Here is a 24,150-nt window from a genome sequence, read left to right on the forward strand (position 1 = left end):
CTCCTTCGCTTCAGCCCAGGGCCCTAAAATGCTGCACAGCGCTCACAGGCCTGCTGACCTGGAAGGGCTTGGCTAATTTGAATACCAAGTGCACGGTTGCAAGATGCATTCTAATGCCTGCATGTGTGTGCGTGTGTGTATGTGCATTAATGCCTTTGTCTTACCTCCCCCCCTGCAGCGATGGACAGAAGATGAGCAAGCGCAAGAAGAACTACCCGGACCCGGGCCTCATAGTGCAGAACTATGGCGCCGATGCCCTCAGGTCAGCTCTGCGCTTGATTGTGAGCAAGTGTGATTGTGCGTTTCTGAAGCATGAAAGCCTGCGTGCCGGTGGCAGAGTTGTGTGTGTGTGTGCGCGTGTGTGTGTTTGTGAGAGAGAAAGAACCTACCTTATGTCATTCGCTGGCATGGTTTTGAAAGAATCACTAGCTACAACTCCAAACTGTCAAAGTCCTACATACTGTATTCACACATGCACGCAAGCGGCTCATACATCCTTACGTGCACATTCTTACATTTGCCCTGAGCGGTAGAAGCGCCGTGGCCATATGGCCTAATGAATAAAGCACCACACAGTTGCACCATATGTTCATTTACACTGAAAAAAGAGTTTCAAAGCGAAACATCACCACTTGTTTTACTCTGGTGCTGCCATTTTGAATAAATGTCTTTTTTTCTTAACGCAGTACATTCTTAAATCAGACACAAATTGCGACTGTCATGTACAGACTGTGATGTCTTGTAAAAACGCTAGCCTAAATCATCTTGTGTCCTCATTTCAAGTGCCAAAATGGATTTGACCGCATCATGGTGACACTTACTTGCCATAAAAGTTGGTTATTACGTAAAATTGCATCACCTCACCTCTAGAATCCTCCAAAGCTCACATTATTATTTAAATTATATTTTTTCATTTCATGCCTATCATTGAGTAACCAACTGTCCCTGCTTTTAAATGCAAAGGGGTATAATACAGCCTGCGAGCATTTGCACAGTAAATATTGAAGGGCAACATATAGTTTCAACTCTTATCGATGACCAACTAGGATGTCTTTGACGGCGCAATACATAAACAGCGAAAAAATGTGCTTTAGGCGTTGCCATTAAAGTGTCTGATATGTTTTCATTTCACCACAGATGTTGCTTCTTTGAGTATCGGTCGTATCAGCATGAATCATTAATACTTTCAGGGTTTACCCAAAGAATTTTTGAAGCTGTGGTGGTGGGCTGCATGGAAGGTGGACCAGAATTCATTTTTTTATTAATTAATTAATTTAATACATTTTTTAAATTTACTGTCGGTAATAATATCAACATTAGGGTCTTTTTCACGAACTTGAACTACACATTTACTGTATGTCCATCCATACACTGTATTGTTTAACAGTTTGTATTTGTATTACCACCATGATCCATTACATATAGCGGAAACTCTGCTTTTATTACTTATTTTGTGCAACGATGGGCTGGCGATCAATTCAAGCTGTACTCCGCCTCCCGCCCAAAGTCAGCTGAGAAAGGCTTTAGCATGACCCTCATGGGGATAAGCTGTGTCAAAGATGGATGGATACTTATAATGTAATGTGGAGTGAAAAGCCTCGATCAAGTCATATTACTCAGACAGACAACAGTAATCTACAACACTAGTTTGGAAAAATTGACCCATATATTTCTTTAAGCATCTGGATGATAGTTTTATCCGCAATATAGTGGCGGCTAGGCATCACTCTTTCTCCTTGATACTCTGTGAAAACATTAGCACACACTGTTGATGTGATCACGCAGGCTCTACCTGACCACTGTTAGATAGACTTGCTGGGGCTGAGTCTGGAAATGACTGAAGTGCCAAAATCCAAGATTTTAGATTTACTCCGATTTGAATCAGGACACCACTAGGCTTTTTATAGTTTCTATTTACACTAGGAATTCAGCCTGTCACGATAATTCAATTTTGGTTTGTATCATAACAAATGTGTAGCATTATTTAAATTTTTCTACCTTATGTAGCAACAGAACATGAAGTTAGTGACATAAGTATTTTTGTCATGTGCAGCGGTACATGTGTTTGCCTTATAAAACAATAATTAAAAAAACATTCATCATGTTTCCTGGGCTCTGTGTAAGTGTGTGCTGATTTTAAAGATAGTTATTGTACACCATTCAGTTTCAATGCTGTTTATCTTCACTAGGGTCACAGGGATATCTCTGTGTGTTACAGTGTGTGATCCAGTTTGCTATAGTTTGTGTGCATGAGGTGTGTTAAGAAGCAGAGTTACGATGCTGTCTACTGTACGGAGTTGTGAAGATAAGCTACACAGACAGTTCCATTATAATGTGTTTGTGAGTGATCTTAAAAATGCTGCCAAATTTATTAGTGGTGTGCCGTCACAGATAAAAAAACACACCTTCTATGAGAAACCATGGGGGAGGAAGGAGTGGCACAAAGGCAATTGAGCTAAGCTTTTTCACATTACACTGTCCCATCGTCAAAAACCCCCTCAAAACCCCTCGGAGTGTAGTCCATCCTGCAGCAGAAAACACCTTTCTCCATTATTTGGAACACTCCTATGTGACATTTCAACGCAATGGCAGCTCGTTTAGGCAGCAGCCAAAATAATTGCAGCCATTCTCTCCCAATTCCACATGATTGACAAAATGCCTGAAGTGTCATTGATAAGTAGGGGTAGGAGTGCAGAGAACATGAGAGGAATTGTGTCGTTCCAAAATGGTCCCTTGTTTTCAGCAGCCGTTACCGCTTTGGGCAAAATGCCACAAGATTCTAGCTACTCCAAGTCTATAATGAGTGAAACCCTTTCGGATGTTGGCAGCGCTGCTCAAAACCAATGTGTTGATTGGAGGGGCAATAAAACTAGCCATTAAATTCCAAACCAAAACATAACTTCTCATGTTGATGCCGGCCCATTTAGGCAGCAGCCAAAAATAATTGCAGCCATTCACTGTCCCAATTCCACATAATTGACAAAATGTCTTAACTTGATATGAAGGGGTAAGATTACACACAGACAAATTGAGGAAAATTGTACTATTCCAAAATGAAATGATGGCTATTTTCACTAGTCATCGCTTGCTTGGGCTGACCGCCATGCGATGTTGGTAAATCCAAGTTTATTGTGTTAACAAACAAGTCTATAACCAGCAAAATCCTTGTGTATTTTGGTACTATTGTTTAAAACTGACGTGTTGATTGAATATGCCTTTATTTAGACGAGAGGAGGAAAGACAACACATTGTAGTCTTGGACAAACACAATACTTAAACCTATATTCCTTTTTTTTGTCTCTCTGCAGACTCTACCTCATCAACTCCCCAGTGGTAAGAGCAGAGAACTTGCGTTTCAAAGAGGACGGCGTTCGGGATGTGCTGAAGGATGTCTTCCTACCGTGGTATAATGCCTACCGCTTCCTGGTGCAGAATGTGCAAAGGTTACAGAAGGTAGGTGCGCTTTATGAACATCACAGAATGTCACTACTTGCTTCTCTCAGCACCTGCTTCGAAAAAAACAGACATGTTTTATGGCAGAGCAATTTCATACTAACAAATCCATTGCTCATCAATCCAGAACACTAATTACCTTTGATTAATAGCAGTAAATAATGCTGTAAAAAGGCACAGTAATTTGTCCCTGTGGTGGTGTATAGCTGGGAACTGTGCTTTTGGGTGCGGCTTTAATACTGTAGTAAAAGGAAAAAAGAATAAAGATATTCTCTGGGGAAATATTGCATTAGTCAGCTGTATGATCTTCACTGTGACGATCCAATTAGGTTTTGGCCCCATGACCATTTCTATGCACAAGACTTAACCTAAAGATACGAACCTTTAAGTGCAGTCTCTGCTACTTGCACGACCTGCCGACTCAGGAGTGTTCATTTTTATTGAGCGGAAAACACTCAAAGAACCCAATTTTAACTACACTTGCTCTATCTAAGACTGTTCCCTGATGTTGTGGACATTGAGTGATATCTTTGAGTGTGCCAATGCTTGCGTGTTGTGGTGGTAGGAGGAAGATATTCAATTCCTGTACAACGAGAACACTGCCAAGCAGAGTGGCAACATCATGGACAAATGGATCCAGTCCTTCACGCAGTCCCTTATTCAGTTCTTCAAAGCAGAAATGGACGGTAAGAAGACACATCGGCAACTTCTTTCTCTTTGATTACATTGTAACTGACATGGATTGCTGTCACTTTTACCGCAGCGTACCGCCTCTACACTGTAGTGCCTCGTCTGGTCAAGTTTGTGGACATGCTCACCAACTGGTACGTCCGCACCAACAGGCGTCGTCTGAAGGTGAGTCGATGTGCACGTGAGCAAGCGAAGTCCTGAGGCACCATATGAAGACATTAAGACATTAACAAATTTGGACTGCCGCAAATAGATTTGCAATAACCTCTAGAAAAAGTATAATTAACGATTTGCTGGTACCTGTGGGCTCTCTGTATATCGGTACAAGCTCTGGAGTTTGGTTTTCCAATGAGATTGTAACATTATATCATTGTTTGGTGTGTGGGTGACACACATTAATTAACATGAGGTTGTGCAATGAACAAATGGGCACAATAACATAATCAAACCTTACATTTCTGCATTCACACACAGAATCAGCATTTATGAACAAGCTATTTACAAAATATTTATTTTTATCATTTTATCACAAGGACCCCTGATCCACAAAACTCTTAACGATCAATTATCCATCCTTCTTTAGAGTTTAATTTGTAATACAGTCTTCTTAGCAGTGGAGATTTTCATGGTGACCATTTTTGGCAACATTCAGTTAAGCTGCAGTGGGCATTTATGCCATTCCTGGCGTTGTTCTCTTCTCTCTTTTCCACTTCTCCACGGGGACATGTTATATTGACGTGTGTGAACTTTGCAGGGCGAGAGTGGCACCGAGGACTGTCTGTGGGCGCTGGAAACCCTCTTCAGCGTTCTCTTCTCCATGTGCAGGCTGATGGTGAGTCATAACGAGCTTACTATGTGTGTGTGTGTGTGGAGTCTATTTATGTGACAAAGTCATCATACATGTGTGTAAAAGGTCGGTGTGCTGTTTGCACGCTGAAAGCCAGTGAACATAATCTAGATCAATAAAGATCAGTTGTGAGCTTTATGAATTAATTAGCATGCTTGAAGTGCAAGATTCCTCTGGCACAACTCTGTTTGAACTTTTAGCTCTTAAAATCTCTGGAAAAATTTGTTGGATCTGCTTTTTTTTTTTTTTTTTTTTTAAGCTCTCACTGACTTTTGGACCTCTGCGTCAGGAAATGTAAATTAGCTACAGTTGCGGAGCATCAAATAATTTTCTTTCTTCCCCATCTCTTCTTCTCCTCTTCTTCTTCACCCCAGGCTCCTTTCACACCCTTCATTACAGAGATGATGTACCAAAATCTGCGTAACCTCATCGACCCCGCCTCCCTGGAGGAGAAGGACACCGGCAGCATCCATTATCTCATGCTGCCCCAAGTCAGGTGGGGGAAGAATGCCTCCATCTTGGGTGAAGGGATTACTGCATCAAATATAAAATGACCCCGACTATAAGACTTGTAATAGCGATGTCGTGGCACGGTGTAGGAATAAAATTAAACACTAAAACAACAGCAACAATTGGGAAAAATAGAGCAAAAAGAGGAGAAATGATAGTGAATAATACATGAATATAATAATGAAATGATAATGAACCCAAACACCAGCGAAGAAGCAGCAAAAACATTGAGCTTTAGCTTCATGAAGAAGAGTGGTCGGCTCAGTGCAACACAGTGTTATCCAAGGAGGCTACACGGTCAACATTATTAATGTTCACACATTTGTTCACACGTCTTTGATTTGCTACGTTGGACTTTCTCAAAGCAATCACAATCAGGGAAGTCAAATAATAAATGAAGCCTGGCTCATGCCAATGTAACCCAGGGTTTCAGATTGCTCATTAATATGGAAGTTCAGGGTCTATACGAGGCAAGTTTATCATTTGCACAGGCGGTCTCTGTTAGAAATAGCCAAGAAACCGTATCAACTCACACAACAGACCTCCGCCCTTCAAAATAAGAGCATTTTGGTTTTATCCTGTTTACTTGTGCTAACAAAATATAGCTGACACCAACATTGAGGCAGCAAACGAAGTATATTACTTTTCAAAGGTTAACGTCGTTTTTGGAAGTTTACTCCTGTAATAGAAACTTCATAAAATTTATATTCAAATTTAATGATTAGATTTTTATGTACTGGTTGAAAATAGCCCTGTAAGAAATTAATAATACAGTTGATAAGTTAATATCACTGAACAATCCATTGAGAAGTTCAGACATTTCATACAAAAAGAATTCTGGTTAGCACCCTCATTTTAACAATGCAAACGTATGACCCTGCCTTTAAAGTGTTGGATGGAGAATCGTTAGGAATCGGAACAGAAACTGTTCAAATTCAAACCATGGCCAACCCTAGTCAAGACACACAACAACATTAGTGCAGTATCTCTATTAAATAAGAGAATAAACTCAAAATATCAAAATAAAATTATGCATAAATGGAGAAAACAATGTCCACACTCTTTGATCGCCTTCTCCTTATGTTTCACGTCACAAGTAAATTTTCAAGCAATGGCTGAATTAGTTTTGCTAAGATAGCTTGTATAATAATGCCTCAAATTATTTCTCCTGTCACTCACTTTGCTGTGCTGCTTTCTTAGATGCTTGTGCGCCCCCCCTCCCCCCAGCACTCAAATGAAACCATTTGAAATCAACCCACCCTCGCTTCAAAGCTCATTCTTTATTTAGATGTGTGCCGCTCATCTTGTCATGCTTTGGTCTTCATTATCCTCAGAGGACCCGTGTACATTTCTACATCACCCTTAATCAGGAAGCAGTCAAATACAGCATGGAATGTTACATGTAAAAAAAGATGATTGATGATGCTGTGAAGTTGTTAAAGTTGGACATACGCTAAAGATTTTACCGTTTTAATTTTTCAGGGAAAATTTGATTGACAAGCGTATTGAGAACGCTGTCTCGCAGATGCAGTCTGTGATTGAACTGGGCCGAGTCATCCGTGACAGGAAGACCCTGCCGGTGAAGGTAAATCACCCACTTATAGACTAGTCCAGCTCAAACTATCATGTTTGTAAACATGAACTCTGCTGCTGATTGATTGCAATGATTGTCATGTGCCTCAGTACCCGCTGAAGGAGGTGGTCGTCATTCACCAGGATCAAGAAGCTCTGAAAGACATCCAGTCACTGCAGAAATACATCCTGGAAGTAAGTCCAATTAAACAAGATAATCCATGATTATTGATGATTAACAATCACATACATGAAGTGTAAATGTGTAATACTAGCTATAGTAGGCATCACCAAGGTGTTTTCTTGTGAGAAATATTTTTACATAATGAAAATGGCCAAGAGCTACCCATTTATTTCTAGTCTTCTCACATTATTAACTGAAAACTTGAATGAAAAGCAGGTTTTCCCGCCTCTGCTGGGCCCCTCTTGCTGCATCCGCTACCTTCTGAACCACAGATGCAGCCCGGAGAGGAGACAAAATGCCGGCACTTGTCCGTTAGCTTGATAAGCTGTGTGCGCTCATTGGACCAAGTACAGAGGGCACACCTGTAGGCAAACTACCAAAAAAAGAGTAGACAGTGTGGGAGAGGGAATTGCTGACCAGAAGACGTCACTTAAGGCGTGATGATCACTCAACAGAGGTTCACAAAAAATATCTAAGAGGCTTCAGAAATTACTTGCTAATTCCCTTCACGTAGCTCCAAGAGGTGGTGGAAAAGTTAAGCCATTCATTTGATCACATCACATAACCCAATTCTTCATAAGCAAAAAGCCCTCATTGTCCATTCTCCATTGCACATCAGTTTCAATTCATTTGTTTCCTACCTGTTTTCCACTGTACTTCTTGCCTATTTTAGGTACCTAGGAAAATCTGTTTTTAATGTTGTTTTCTGTTAAGTCCGGTTTGAATTCTTTGATTATATTTGTTGTCCGATATAGTTTTTTTTCTTCCGATAACCAATATGCCGATATCGTCAAACTCTCAATTTCCGATACTGATATGGGTAATATGACAATAACAATCTTCTTAAATACAATAACACCACCAAACACTTAGTCAGCAGAACAGTGGCTGCTGAATATGGATGGCAATAAGTTGATAGCTGAAATTTGTAGATGGCCAGTGGCCTACAAGTTGCCTACAGGTTGCAGTAATTTGTGTCCTTTGCCTTTTTCCTTATTACAGAGTCCAGACCAAAATTAACATTTCACATATTTCAGATTTTAAAGTAATTTCATCTCCAGATAGATATTTAAGTGAATTTATATCCTTACATACCTTTTATCTTGTTGTGACAAGTGTCCAACACTATTGAAAATACACCCCATCTTGTTCTTGTTCTTCTTCTTCTTTCTCTTTCGGCTTTTCCCTTCAGGGGTCGCCACAGCAAATCAATCGCTTCCATCCAACCCTGTCTTTTGCATCTGTCTCTCACACCAACTCCCCCCAATGGGGTACAAGCCAGTGCCTTGTTCTGCCAGACCCAAGAGTGTTGTGTCAGGAAGGGCATCCAATGTAATTTTTTTGCCAAAACAATTATGCTAAGACACTCCATATCATATGAAAAAGCAGCATTTTCATGGAAGTCACCACATACTCTCCTAATTGAGCGCACACACAGCGTCAGATTTTACCATGCTTACTTCTGGGAATTCTTACATGAGGATAGGTGGCATATCTAGAAAATAGATGGATGAAAGGAACACGCTAGTTTGCTACTATTCATTCATGTATGTTTACATGCTTGAGAGGCAGTTTGATGAGGTCATCCTTCGCGTGCCGGCAAATGCGGGGTGCCGTTTTTGCACAGTTGCTGGAAATGTGCATTTCTCTTGGAGAATACATATGTTGTGGGATTAACAACACCACCACTACTGGTTGCCTTTCAAGCAGCTCTGTCTGTTTATTCAAGCACATTTATACATGCCATGAGAGCAACATCGGGTATCGGTGTGATTCCCTGTCTACCCATTGATATGTTGGTGTCAGCTCCGCAGCTAAGATTAAAGTCAGGTGGCTAGCAAGTAAGTGGAAATTCAAGCCTTCCGTACATTTTGGTATCATAGGAAACTTGAATTCACTAACAAGCAAGATCAAGAAGCTGGCAAGAATGTCATAACCTTCCAATTTGTGCTTCATTGCATGGCTAAGAGCATCCCAGAGGCTAACGTGAGACGCTAGCAACCACGGAGACAATAGCCTGTGGGGAGCACAGGAAGTGGGCTTGCACTGTATGTGAACAAACTGTGGTGTCAACTTGGCCATGTGAACATTAAAATGACTAGCTATCATTATCGGGGAAAAATCTGATACCGATGTCTACCGATATCACATAAGGGCCAAGGGCTCTCTTCAATTGCCATTGTTCACTCGCAACACTGTCCAGTTTTAAATCCTAATTAATGGTCATAAAAGATGATTGGTGGAATTGGGGTCATGGTGTAGCTGTCACTGCACACATCTACGGTACGTTCAAGGACCGCTGAGCAAATTGTGAAATCTCATCGCATGACAAAAACACATAGTGAAGCACAAAGACATAATCATGTAAAGATGATGGTCTTTTTAACAGTTATGTACACGTTGAATGTCAATTTTAAGGTCAATGAACCAGAGTCATCAAACAGCGGTCCAATGGTAAATCTGCTAATTCTTCACTTCTCTGGCAAAGGCCAGTGGAGCAGCACAGGGCTGGACTGTGGGTGTCGGTTCTGCTTGTACATGTTGGAATCTCACGCCACCCATATCGAGTCTGTTTCCAACACTCCAGACAGCTAGTACTCCACCTGTTCCACACTCCTGCCACCTGCACCTCCGTGGGTGTACTGGCCTGTCTCTTGCTATCTCCTCTCCACTATCCTATACTGTGAGAGCAGAAAACCTTCTGGCCTGAGTGTATATCGATGTTCCTATTAAAATTCTCTGCAGGCAGTTAAGTACTCCATTAGTGGAGTCCTGAATCTCTCTTTTTCTCCTCCTCTTCCTCCTCCAGGAGCTCAACGTGCGGCAGCTGACAATATCGACGGACAAAGACAAGTACGGCATCCGTCTAAGAGCTGAGCCAGACCACATGGTGCTGGGCAAGAGACTGAAGGGGGCATTCAAAGCTGTCACCGTGTCAATCAAGGAGCTCAGCAGTGAAAAGCTTGAGGCCTTCCAGAAGAAAGGTACTGCATTTTTAATCCACTTAAGCTGTAAAACTTTTTATCCAAGTTTAAGGGAGACATTATAGGAAAGTTTGTGATAGATAATTTCCCCCACCGCTCAGTCGGCAGTGCTCTTATGTGCTTGTCCTTAGTTCACAAATGTTTCACCACTAAAGTAGGTGTCCTTATTCAGAGCCACCTAATGACTGAACAGTGTGAACTTTTAAAGCTATGTCAATCATCATACAACACTTAGGGTATCTTACAAGACTTAATATCTATCTTCTAAAGCAGTTATGGCTATGATATTACACAATTGCACATGCATTTGATTATTATGTATTTTTACTAACAAATGAATGGATGTAACTGGCCCCCCACCTGTCTCAAGGGACAGTAGAACCTTTATGTCGAAGGAAGGAATGAAAGTGGAGGAGCATAAGGTGTCCAACATCCAGCAGTGATGTCATTATGGAGGAGTGGAAGAGAATTTCAGTAACAACCTGTGTAGCTCTGCTCAATTCCATGCCCAAGAGGATTAATGCAGTGCTAGATAACAATGGGGCTCACACAAAATTTTCACACAAAGGACACAATTTGTGTTTCCAGTTGTTTTGAGTATCTCGTAAGTTATATACTGACTATTCTAAAATAGGTCTAAGTTTATTTTCTCTTATATTGTCCTGTATTTGCTGAAATGTGAGTTGTGTTGTCACTTTTGTGAGATACTGCATGAGTTATTGTGCCAGCGAGCTAACAAGCGACTGTCTGGATGAAAGCAGTACAAGGTATTTCGTGCCTCCAATTAGACAATGAAAGAGGCCAGCAGAGCCCCTAAAGTCTCCTGGGAAGGAAGCTGCCAAGGTCATCTCGACTGTGAGAACTTAGCATTTTCAAGCACTAAGGTGGGATGTTTTTAAGTCAATCCAAGTGGACGGGGGGGAAAGGTTGGCTGATGGATAGCGGATGAAGACATGAGCACAGTGGCTCTGAGTGACATGTCATTGATCAATATGTGTCTGAGTGAAGAAAATCCCATTTTAGGACACTGAATATTTCAGCGAGGCTTACAGGAGTCTTGTGTTGATCAATGAGCGCTCGGTTACTGCATCTGTGTTGCAGATCCCGAAAAAAGAAGTAGCCACTCAGATTCAGTTTGGAGCCTACGTCTGACATCTCGTTCAGGTCTATCAATCTGGCTGGAAACTTCATTCGGTTTTCTTCTCTTTGGCTAGAATACCTTTTAATCCTGACATTTTGACTGGGCGTACTAAAGAGGTGACTGGTGCAAGAGAGCAGAATAGAGGAAAATGATTCAGGGAATCAAAGCGTGGAGTTGAAGGATTAGACAGATGGAGTGACGCCCCCAACTTCCTCCTCCTCTTGCCTCAGGGCATGCATAGAAGTGAAGAGGAGGACATGGTCATGTTTTTTTAGCAAGAACATAGAGATGGTTAATTTCTGCCACTGGCAAAGTTTTAGATGTAAACCTGAAGAGTTATAATCAACATTTTATGTTGGATTGGAAGCATATCCTAAAATATGCAGGAGATCCCATCTATTTGTGAGGATTTTATTCTGAAACCACCTGCCAATGGCGAAATTTAAAACTTCTACTAGTTGAGACATAAAAAAGTATATTTTTGACACTCTTATCAAGCCTGAGTTATGCTGCAGTGTCTGTCACATCTTTTTACCTTGACATTTATGGCCTTAAAGGGGAACTGCACTTTTTCTGGAATTTTGCCCATCATTCACAATCCTTATATGAGCGATGAACACATTTCTTTCCCTTTTCTGTGCATTATAACACTAGAAAATGAGTTAAATTGACCTAGCTTACAATGCTGTCATTGGGATACACCTATTACGATGATGAAGCAACGTTGCATCATTTGATATACATGCTGTGATCATGCATGCACGGTGAAGAAATATGTGTTCATGTTTCACATGATTGTGAATGATGGGCAAAATTCTCCCAAAAAGTGCTGTTCCCCTTTTAAGCATTGTTCACACATGCATGCATTTTACCCACACAGTGATACACAATTTTACCTGCCAATGAGTAAATTACTCGTAAATCAATGTGTGGGGACTGTGCACCAATGTACAAAGCAAATCTTGAAATGTTGAAAATCTGTGGCGTGCATAATTTCCGTGAACGCACTGCAGTCTATGCCGGAAACAAGGCGGGCAGTGTGTATCAAAGCATGTCTCAGCCTGTCTCATTCACATGAAGAGGTTAACTTTTCCACCACCTGAATTCACAAGTAATTTCTGTAGCCTCTTGGATCTTCCATGTGAAGTGATACTAGTGGCCAAATCGATGTCTTCTAGTCATCAATTCAACATTATTGAGCAGGCGACCCCTTTTTGTTGACGGACTGACGGACCACATGGATTAACATATCTAGACATTGAAATTTGCTCATGATTTTCCACACTCAGTCACAGCATCCCAGCCTTTCATTTGAACCCCACATCAAAACAGTTAACCCGGACTGCATTTTTCCATCTTAAGAACATAGCCCGACTACGTCCATCACTTATTTTCTCTGCCACTGAATCCCTACTGTATCGACTACTGTAACAGTATTCTCTACGGTACACCTTCCAAAACCCACAATAAACTACAATATATTCAGAACTCCGCTGCCCGCCTCCTCACCTCCACCTGCTCAACACATTCAACACATCAACGCATTACCCCTGTCCTTAAAAACCTCCATTGGCTTCCCGTTCCCCAACGCATTCACTTCAAAGTTCTTCTCATAACCTACAAAGCCCTCCACGATCTGACCCCCCCATATCTCACCGACCTCCTCCATCCACACAATCCCCCACGTCCCCTTCGCTCCTCAGACTCCAACCTCCTGGCACTCCCCTGTAAGACCAAGCTCCGAACCTGGGGTGACAGAGCCTTCTCCATCGCTGCCCCCACCCTCTGGAACTCTTTGCCCCATTCACTCCGTGCTTGCCCTGACCTTCCCAGTTTCCAAAAACAACTAAAAACCCACCTGTTTAAATCTGTTTTTAATGTCTAGCTTTTTATATCTGACTGCTGTGCCCCGCCCCGCTTTTGCTCATGTTTTAACTGTGTATAAACGAATGAATGTTGTATTTTAACGTATCTTTTACACTGTTTACTTATTTTTATTCAACTCCATTCTTCTGTAAAGTGTCTTTGAGTATTTTGAAAAGCGCTATACAAATAAAATGTATTATTATTATTAATATTATTATTACTACTACATAAGAGCGTGATTTTTCACAAATAAAAAGTACTTTTTAATCAGAAATTTGCCGGGTCATGAAGGCTGAAATGCGATTATGTGGGGCATCCACTATATTATGATGCAGCCAAAATTGTTTCATATTGATATTAGTTTTTTAGGCTCTTCAGCTTTTTTTTTCTGCAAATGTAATCTGAAAAGAATGTAATCACAAATAAACAGCTGAGCTATTGAGCCGCTCAACATTCAAATAGCTTAATTGGCTCTGGAGCTACAGTACATGTGGTGTCAATGAGAATATCACCCCACCCAAAAGGGGAACGCCACACATTTGTAGGCTGTTTTTGTGAATGTAGAGTCATTATGGTTTATGTTACTTTCTTGCTGCCCAAACCCACTTGGTGTGTACACTGGAGATGAGATAAGCTCTACTGGATGCCGCTGCCTGCTGATGGTGTACATATCCAATGAGTCAATTGACATATGCTGTGTTTTAAATGCAGGGTCCATCGTGGTGGACGGCCATGAGCTTCACGAGGAGGACCTGAGGCTGATGTACACTTTCAACCAGAGTGGTGACTCAGCGGCGCAGTATGAAGCTCACTCTGACTCACAGGTGAATTGTCCTGCAAACAAATGGATGGGAAGTATGTGCCGCATATCCTCATTAGGGTCGTAGGGGTATGCTGGAGTCTATCCTAGCTGGCTTTGGGTGAGAGGCAGGGTACACCCTGGACTGGTTGCCAGCCAATCACAGGGCACATATAGACAAACAACCATTCACACTCGCATTTATACCTATGGACAATTTGGGAGGAATGTGGGAGGAAACCGGAGTACCTGGAGAAAACCCACGCATGCACGGGGAGAACATGCAAACTCCACACGGAGATGGCCGAGAGTGGGATTGAACTTGCTAACCACTTGTCCGCCGTGCAGCCCCCCATGAGGAACATTTGAAATGTAACTGACACAGTCGTCATGGTGCACACACACCAACTTGCTCTTTGCAGCTACATTAAGGTTGTGTCGGAGAGAGAACAAATGACTGAATATGACTAGTGTGTCCACGTCTGACAGTCCTCTCACACACCAACCTCCTTACCAGGAGTGCAATGCAGGAAATCATTTCTAAGCTAAGTGGGAACCAGCACGTCTGGCTTTCCCACAGGCCATCACTAATCAGTGCTCCACCAAGCGTGTATACACAAACACACACACACACAGAGCGCGCGACTGCACCTTAATACCAGTTTACAGAGCGGCCTTTTTAATTTGCTGCTATTCTCGTTCACTCTCTTTCCCTCTCCATCTCCCATCTGTCTATCGTGCTCTCGGCTCAGTGTTGCCTTCACCCGCCGTAATTTCTGTCCATACCCACACTACCGTGACACACTCGAGTCTCTTTCTCAGAGATTGCATAAAAAAGATGCATCTAACATTTATCTTCCTGTGCCTTTCACACAGAATCTAGGGAATATTGGTGCGACTGGGCAGTATCCATACATAAAAAAGCTAAGGCTATACAGGAAATATTGTACTGTTTTGAACATAAGACTCGAAGAAAGTCTGAAAAAGACGGATCATATATAAAAATGTATCCATGCAAACGCATCTTACACACACACACATGCACACCAGTGACCTGGAGAACCACGCAAAAATGTATGGAAACGCTCAGGCAAGTCCGTATTTCACTTTGTTTCTTTCAGATTTTTCCTGATTTCACAAATTTTGAAATTATAATTTAAGAAGAAAAGATTAAATATGCCTTTTTTTACTTAAAAATATTTTTTCTTGGGGGTTTGTATTATATCCTCTATGATATGGTACTCTATGATTGGCTCAAACTGTTGGAACCAATGCGCTGCTGAATTCTTGTCGCTCGTCACCAACAATCTATCGTTCTCTCGCCCTCTTCTCCTGGCTGTGCTGAACAGGTGCTGGTGCTGTTGGATGTCAGTCCGGATCAGTCCATGGTGGATGAGGGCGTGGCCAGGGAGGTCATCAACCGTGTTCAGAAACTACGCAAAAAGGTGAGGCGGCTTTATTTTAGGACCACACCTCACCTTGGAAACTAATTATGACACACACTCCACTTGAATATTGCCATCTGGTGCTTTATGAATGGCTTCAGGTTGAGTTATTAGTACAGTGATAACATGTGATAACATCTGACACTGTCAGATTTAACAGCAAAGCTAAAATTATATATTTTTTCCCATAAGTAATTAATTCAATTAATCTGTTCCATAAAGCCAAACATGCTAAAGGGGACCTATTATGGCAATGTTTCTGCCGTGTATTGAGTTGTGGGCTCTCTATAGAGCAGCTACACATAACACGCAAATATTATTATATTATTATTATACTATTCCAGCTGTATTACTTTGGATTTCCAAAACGGTCTGTTTTAATTCATTCCACCCAAGGCCCTCATCTGGGCACACCCACTCTGCTGTGATTAGTCACACTCCCAAACGCTCCCGAGGACTTCTGGACTACTGCCGAACCCAGCTTTTTAAATTTCGTCACTATAGAAGTTTAAATAAATTAACAAACCCTTTAGAGAGCTTCTTAAAGTGGTTAGGAGCTATTGGTAGCTACTGGCTGGAGACACCTGACTTACTGTATGAAGTCAAGAGGGGTAATGTATAGGTCCGTGTTTACTAAGTGCATCAATAGTGTAAATTTGGTAGTGTAAATTAATAAATATTTGATTATATTGAAGACTATATTTGAAGACTTTATTAGAATCCTACTTCCCCCAAATTCACTATCACACTGGAACCAATTAACCATGATATCAGCGATTACTGTATCAGTTAAGCAGAAAGACATAACCATGCGATGATCTAACCGTACAATCATTTTTGGACCAAAAATGTACAAATGTGTGGGACTGTGAATACTGAATCATGAATATGTGGGCATCCACCATATATTCATTCATTCATTTTCTACCGCTTTTCCCTCACGAGGATTGCGTCTTCGGGCGAGAGGCGGGGTACACACTGGACTGGTCGCCAGCCAATCACAGGGCACATATAGACAAACAACCATTCACACTCACATTCATACCTATGGACAATTTGGAGTCGCCAATTAACCTAGCATGTTTTTGGAATGTGGGAGGAAACCGGAGTATCCGGAGAAAACCTATGCATGCACGGGGAGAACATGCAAACTCCACACAGAGATGGCCAAGGGTGGAATTGAACCCTGGTCTCCTAGCTGTGAGGTCTGCGCGCTAACCACTCGATCTCCGCGCCGCCTCTCATATATATGAATTTAAATCTTTGCAATGCCTAGTTGAGTGTGTGTGGTGAATTGTCAAAGTTCAAATGAAGTAAGCATGATCACTTGGAAGTAAACACACACTAAATTGGTTGCATAATTAAAGCAAATATTCACTTTCAAGCCTACAATTTCCATCCAGCATAAACTGAGGGGTTGTTTGTTTTTTTCCCCCTGCTTTGATGCACCCCCCCAACACAAGTTCATTTTCATGGCTCTCATGCTAATTTGATCGGTTGTGGAATCTTTCCATTGCCGTGTCACAGTTAGACGTTTTTCTCTCCATCGTAAGGCAGGATTAATGGCAGCTTAATTACAGTCTGGCCCCTTTCAGATTCTAGCACTGGAGCTTTGAAGTGCTCTACGAAGTAAAGACGGATTAGCCAGCAGCCTCTTGTTTTTTCAAGAAACAAACAAGTTTTTTTTTTTTTTTTCCGTCCGTGCAGTAGTTGTAGTAGCAGCAGCAGCAGTGGCGTTGTTGGCTGGATCCCGGCCAAGCTGCATTCCAACTCTTATTTCAAACCCCGATCTGTGAGGAATTTTCCACCGCGGGGATGGGAATTAATTTACAAGCGTTCATTGACATGTTGGTTAGTCCTGCGGTCTGTTTGTGTGCATGTACAGTGTTGTTAGGAGCTTATGAAAGGTTGAGAAGCAGGTCAACCCATTCTTCGTCAGGATCCTCTGCTAACTGGAGTTCTGGCTGTTTTTATCTACACACATGTGCAAACACACACATCCACACACACAATCAAGTGGTAGCCCCCATCAGCAGAGGGTCATCGCCTTGACTTGGCAGCAAAAGCCTATAAACCTTCCTCCATTGATTGAATGCTCCTCTGTATCTAACTTTATTCCTCTGCCCTTGAGCCGCATACTGCAATTGTAGTTTGTGTGTGTGAGTGTGTACGTGGATGTGTTGTGTGTGTTACAGTCATGAAACTGCATCGGTCTGCACATGTAGAGTGTGGCAGGGTAAGATGAAATCAATGAATCAGTGGTTTTCAGCGTGTCAAGGTTCATCCAATAAATAAAGACAAATCTACACAAAAATTCTCACACTTTTATTTTTCTTTCAAATCCTACCCTCACGTCCTCCTTTCATGTTAATCCCTTCATCCTTACCTTCCTCCCTGCAGGTAACTGCTTCCCCTCCAGATTTAGTCTAGTTAAAAAATACCTGCTGCTTAATTTTCTAATCAGAAAACACACTCACTAAACATCAAATCAGGTGAACAGTCTTATTGCCTGCCTTATTGTCTGTTTCATCTCACCCAGGGCCATTTGGTGCCATCTGATGAGATAACGGTGTACTACCGCTGTCAGCCAGAGGGGGAGTACTTGGACTCTGTGATCAAGGCCCACACCGAATTTATTTTGGCAACGACGAAAGCTCCCCTTGTGAGCTACCCTGTGCCCAAGACTGCTGGCATCATCATCTCAGAAAAGACGCAGGTATGAGTGCAAGTGTCACCGCCAAAGTCGAACAATCTGTAGAATAATATGCCTCAAAATACTTTGGCTTTTTTGTGGTGCCCCCTATTTATGGCAAGGAGGAAAAGTACGATGCTGACCAAAAATTAGGTGCTATGCAGACAATGGAACCTCTTACAATTTGGACTTAAATCACATTTTTGGGGGAGAAACGTGCCTCCAATTACATAAACATTATTTAAACCGGTAGAAGTGTTATACATACACAACACTAGTGGTTCCCAAACCTTTTAAGCCATGTACCCCCTACTCCTGCACACTTAAAAAACATAAACCTTTTTTGTGTTAATTAACTTGAAATATTGAACATAATTAATTTTCTAGTAATTCCGGGTATAAAATGTGTATTTTGCATGGTCACATTTTTGTAAAGTTTCACATGACCAAAAATAACTAGATCAGTTATCATTCTACCTATCTTTTGTCCCAGTTTGATTTTGGCATCCTTCCGTATGAATGGGTTGAATTTCTGCATCATTTTTTCTGCCATTCACGATGCCTATGGTTTAATTTTCAAAGCCACTCACAGTGACAACATACACAGTATCCTGAAGTCCAGAAATACCCGACATTATCATTCAGTATCAGGCATCTTGAAAGGGTTAACCATTTTAATTTAATTCTGTGTTATTACACAGTGGTAAACTTATTTGGACATTTTATAATGGCAATAATATCATATTTAATCCACTTTACATTGTTTTGAAATCACAATGACATGGAAGTCAATTGTGTTTAACATTGGTGGTTCAACTGTATTAGGAAAAAGGCATGCAAGTGTCAGAATATACTGAATTGTGTGTGTTTTTTCCCCTTCCCTCTCCTTGGCCATGTTTGGTGCAGCTGAAGGGCTCGGACTTGGAGCTAACAATTGTAAAGGGATCTTCGGCACCGCGGGCTGCTTTGAACGGTCCAGCTTGTGCTTACGTCAACCTCAGAGTGACAGTCAAGGGCAATGAACAAGGTATAACATAAAAAAAGCCAAACATGAACACTGTTTGTTTATTCTCATTACCTTTATATTATATGGCAATATATTTGGTTACCATGTACACTAGATTCCCACTTTTAATGGGGGTTACTGAGAGCACTCATGAATGGCAAAATTCTACACGCATTAAAAATGTACATTTTGTGACGCCAATACAAACCTCCCCCACTCGCAGTGCAACCAAAAATAAATAAAACACGACTACACCACATAGACAATGCCGTTAACAAAATAGAAACTCTTTCACACAAATGTACTGTATGTGCTAAACAATACCATTCATACATTTATAACCTGCAGTGCATGCTGGGTAACTTATCGTTGCTTCCTAGCATGCCTGGTGGGTTATAAGTTAGTCTAAAATAGTATTGTTTTGCATGCATATTAGTATGTCAGCGTCTATTTACATACATGCATAGTCCATGTGCTACAGTTTAATTGTGTATTTCACATGTTACTTTTGGTTGCACCGTGAGTGAAATAGGCATTTGGGTTGATAAGCTCCTTTTGGGTTGTGATGCGTGAAATATCAATAAAATATTGATATTATTGGTACGAAATCGTGAGTTGTCCCACAAATAAAAAAAAAAAACAGAATTATCATAAATCGACAAACATGCGGGGCCACCTGTGCTTAATGGTACCTTTTTGGCTTTTCGGCCGTTTCTTGGGTCCTGGCAATGATCCTGTAGCCTGAATTGCGCAACGTGATGTGAACAAAGATAGACATAATGAGGATGGATGATTGGCGTCGATGCTATGCGATACAACAATGAAATTTCCTATGCTAACAAAAGTTATGTCTTATCGCGTATTATGAGGTAATACAAGTACAAGGATCTAATATTGTGGCATCACTCTTTTAAAAGGTCATAAACAGGTTTTCTCTCTGCCTAACGCAGAAAATTTCCATTTATTGTATTTATTTATTTATTATATCCAGTTATTAATACTGAATCCGGCTACACTGCGGTCGAGTGGTTAGCGCGCAGACCTCACAGCTAGGAGACCAGGGTTCAATCCCACCCTCGGCCGTCTCTGTGTGGAGTTTGCATGTTCTCCCCGTGCATGCGTGGGTTTTCTCCGGGTACTCCGGTTTCCTCCCACATTCCAAAAACATGCTAGGTTAATTGGCGACTCCAAATTGTCCATAGGTATGAATGTGAGTGTGAATGGTTGTTTGTCTATATGTGCCCTGTGATTGGCTGGCGACCAGTCCAGGGTGTACCCGGCCTCTCGCCCGAAGACAGCTGGGATAGGCTCCAGCACCGCCCACGACCCTCGTGAGGAAAAGCGGTAGAAAATGAATGAATGACTACTGAATCCTACTTCAAGGAAGTTCATTTATCGTGGTTGAGTCTGGAACCAATTAACTGGATGAATGTGAGATGACTGTATAGCCTACATGACTGCTTTCCTGTTCAGAAGGGGTGGTGCTGCTGGAGAACCCCAAAGGTGATAACGGTCTGGATGTGGACAAGCTGAAAAGAGTGTGCAGCAACATCTTTGGAACCAACAATGTCAAGCTTAAACTCTTTAACGATGGCAAAGGTGAACACTTTTTTTTTTTGTGGAATTGTGTTTCATTTGTCACACGATTCCATATTTATACATAAACCGCATTTGCATGTACAAAAATGCTAATATGTAGTGTTAATTTTCTCTCCACAGAGTTGACCAACAAAACAGATCTGCTAACCCTGACTGGCAAAACCTTGTTGGTGACGACAGACTCCTCAAGCCCCGGCTCCGCCCCCACCGCCAGCGCCCTCTTGTGCCCTTACGTGAACCTGGTTCTCTGCAATGCACGGCCAGCTGGTAAGAGAAGACACAAAAATACAAACACAGTCAAGTTAAAGCAGTCATCTCGCTTGTGTCATACAATGTGCAGTTCAGGCATTGACTGCCATCATGCATGATGTCACGAAAGACTTTTCCAAGTTGTAGGATTTCTCTTTTAGCACAGTGGTGTCCAAATCTTGTCCACTTGGCCATAAAAATGGAGGAAGAAGATTCATGATGGTGACAGTTTGACCCTGGAACAGATCATTTCTATTTTCATTGTTTCTAAAGGACACAAATTGTTACATTATAGCACCTCTTTCTGGTCCGCTATATCAATGTTGTCATTTGTAGACTCATTAGTTAAGTGTGTCACCCTCCTTGCCTCCTGCAGAGTGCCAAACAGGAGAAGTGGGCACCCTCCTGCTGGTCAACCCAGTGGGCCAGAACGGGCTTGACTACTCGGGCATGCTGTCGGAGGTCGCCAAGGTGTTTGGCCTCCGCGGTAGACGTCTCAGACTCTACTTGGACCAGGAGCTCAGTCAGGGTAAGATGCAAAAATGACTGCTTTTTGCTATCTATTTAGGTCACAGTTTATAAATTGCACCCATTCAGCAGCAGTGGTGAGGGAAATCGTGACGTTAGTGTTATATGTTATATTGTATACTTACACTTAATCTTGATAGATTGCCATTAGTGGTGTGACAGTACACCATAGTCACGGTTCTGTACTTACCTAGGTTTTTTGTTGTCACGGTTGCTTTTTTGCACAGGGAACATAATGCAAAACATAAAACCGCTTTGATTTTTTTTTATTTAAACAACTTTAATGATTAAAAATACATTGAATTACTAACAGGTAATTAATTATCCAATAATTAAAATTCTCAAATTAAAAAGTAAAGATAAAAGAATATACAGTGGTGTGAAAGAGCATCTGCCCTCTTCCTGATTTCTTATTGTTTTGCATGTTTGTCATGCTTAATGTTTCAGATCAGCAAACACATTTAAATATTAGTTAATTACAACACAAAATACAGTTTTTTAAATGAAACTTCTTATCATAATAGGGGGGGGGGGATCCAAACCTTGTATGGCCCTGTGTAAAAAAAATAATAATAATAAATTTAAAAAGTGATTGCCCCCTAAAAAAAAAAAAAAACACCAACTAACGAACCAACTTTGTAAGGTCATGCTACAGCATCTTAATAGGATTCAGGGCAGGACTTGCACTAGGCCAGGGGTCAGCAACCCATGACTCCAGAGCCGCATGTGGCTCCCTTCATAATGCTGAAGTATTTATTTATTTAATTTTTTTACGCCCAGATGGGTAAAATGTGCATTTTTGGAATGAGTTTGTAAAAAAATTACATTTCAGTGAGACCTTGAATGAATTATGGGTTCTGAATGAATGAGTTCTGACTAGTGATTGGATGGGCTTGAGGAATGGGGGGAAGCGCGTGTTTGGCTGCCTGCTTTGGTTGGGAAGTTACTGGTCTTCCCCCAACGCGGTAAACTAACCATGAATATACCCGCCCCCCGCCACCTCCCAAAGGAGCATTGGAGTTTTTAATTCTGCATGGGCAGATGCCTTTGTCTTCTCTGCTTTTCTGGCTTACATTTATGTTTCACGTGTGGCGAGAAACAACAAGAAATGCTTTAGATGTTCTGAAAAGTTGTCACACGACGGGCTCTCAAACAAGCGACCACATCTCATTGATGAGTGCCACACACAGGAGGTGACGTACGTCGCCTGTAGCCATTAATTTCAACAGAACCTTGACAGGGTGAATATTGTGAGTCTCGGTCCAGCCAAGTGACGCATGAAGTACATGCCTGTTTAATCTATGCTTGTGCACGTCATCGTGCACATACTGGCTTGCAAATCGTGACGCGACCCCAGATAGCTGACAAGGACCAATCAGCAGGAGTTTTATTTGACCGAGCAATGAGCGGACAGGATGCCAGGTTCTCACAGGTTAGATTTCCTGGAGCTATTAGAGGCTGCAGTTGTTGTGGGGTCTTTTGTAACCTCATGGATGAGTTGTTGCTGCGCTCATGGGGTAATTTTGATTCGCTGGCCACTCCTGGGGAGCTCCACATTCATGTTTTTGCCATTTGTGGAGAATGGCTCTCACTGTGGTTTGCTGGAGTCCTAAAACAATAAAAATGGCTTTATAACCTTTTCCAGACTGGTAGATCTCCATTAATCTCACTAATCACTTATTCATGTAGGTTTGTTTTTTTCCTCCCTTAATAATAAAAGGTTTCATTTAAAAACTAGTTATATAGTCAGTTGTGTTGTCTGACCAATATTTAAATCTGTATGATGATCTGAAACATGCAAAAAAAATGGTCACCTTCTTCAGTGGAGCATTTTTACCTGAACCCTAACACGTCTTTCCTGTGTTATGAATACAATTAAGATTGTTAACCATGTCACTGTTGTGCCTTTTTCTTTCAGCTGTGCCGGCTGATTCACCAGTAAAATCTCTGGACACCAAAACTCTCTTTGTGCGAGTTCTTCCAACCACGGCAGAATCGTAGAATCCCTCCACCTCACCAGTTACTCGTATACATATTCATCGTGGTTACCACACAGTTTTTTAAATCAAAAAATTCCAAAAAATCATGTGTGTACATACACTAGCAATTTGTGAGACTCCTGCTCACTAAGAAGCACACAGTTGAAGATCTTTGTGTTTTTTTTCCCCACTGTGGAGATAGGTGAGGCTGCAGAGTCATTATGGCTGTGGCAATCAGGGAGAACCATTTTATCCCATTTTGTGCACACACACACACACCATGTTAGTATTTAACAGATAAACCTTTCATTGCTTTCTAAATCCTCGTTTGAAAGTTGAAATTACATTTTTGGGCCGCTGAGCTTTCGGGACTGTGTGGAATATGCTGCTTTCACTGACAATTGGAATAAATCAATGGTGATGAAAAAATTAGCTTTTTAAAAAAAATTATTATTAATTCCTCTTCCACATTTTCTTTCAGGCTTGTTCAAGGAGAGCCCGTCTGGTCCTGCAGCTTAACCTCATTTGCTCTTGTAGTTTATCTGCTCTCCCGAAGACACTTATTGTTCCCATTTTCTTTGCCTTACTTTCTTTCATTGCAAGGTC

The 24,150-nt window shown here is 41.5% G+C and overlaps 1 protein-coding gene across 1 annotated transcript in view; it reads left to right on the top strand.

Annotated features, from left to right (window-relative positions):
- Window positions 1-23,977, top strand: part of iars1 (isoleucyl-tRNA synthetase 1) — a 46,626-nt gene extending 22,649 nt beyond the window's left edge. Inside the window, exons 18-34 of the mRNA XM_058055051.1 lie at window positions 179-262; window positions 3,309-3,453; window positions 4,019-4,139; window positions 4,217-4,308; window positions 4,898-4,975; window positions 5,365-5,486; window positions 6,983-7,085; window positions 7,184-7,267; window positions 10,066-10,240; window positions 13,959-14,071; window positions 15,396-15,491; window positions 18,031-18,207; window positions 19,090-19,210; window positions 20,663-20,788; window positions 20,909-21,055; window positions 21,414-21,566; window positions 23,484-23,977. Of these exons, the coding sequence (XP_057911034.1) occupies window positions 179-262; window positions 3,309-3,453; window positions 4,019-4,139; window positions 4,217-4,308; window positions 4,898-4,975; window positions 5,365-5,486; window positions 6,983-7,085; window positions 7,184-7,267; window positions 10,066-10,240; window positions 13,959-14,071; window positions 15,396-15,491; window positions 18,031-18,207; window positions 19,090-19,210; window positions 20,663-20,788; window positions 20,909-21,055; window positions 21,414-21,566; window positions 23,484-23,566 (2,020 nt within the window). The 3' untranslated portion in view covers window positions 23,567-23,977. The remainder of the gene's footprint in view (window positions 1-178; window positions 263-3,308; window positions 3,454-4,018; window positions 4,140-4,216; window positions 4,309-4,897; window positions 4,976-5,364; window positions 5,487-6,982; window positions 7,086-7,183; window positions 7,268-10,065; window positions 10,241-13,958; window positions 14,072-15,395; window positions 15,492-18,030; window positions 18,208-19,089; window positions 19,211-20,662; window positions 20,789-20,908; window positions 21,056-21,413; window positions 21,567-23,483) is intronic.
- The last annotated feature ends 173 nt before the right edge of the window (window positions 23,978-24,150 follow it).

This window comes from Doryrhamphus excisus, chromosome 18 (assembly GCF_030265055.1).
Source record: "Doryrhamphus excisus isolate RoL2022-K1 chromosome 18, RoL_Dexc_1.0, whole genome shotgun sequence".
Taxonomy (NCBI): Eukaryota; Metazoa; Chordata; class Actinopteri; order Syngnathiformes; family Syngnathidae; genus Doryrhamphus; species Doryrhamphus excisus.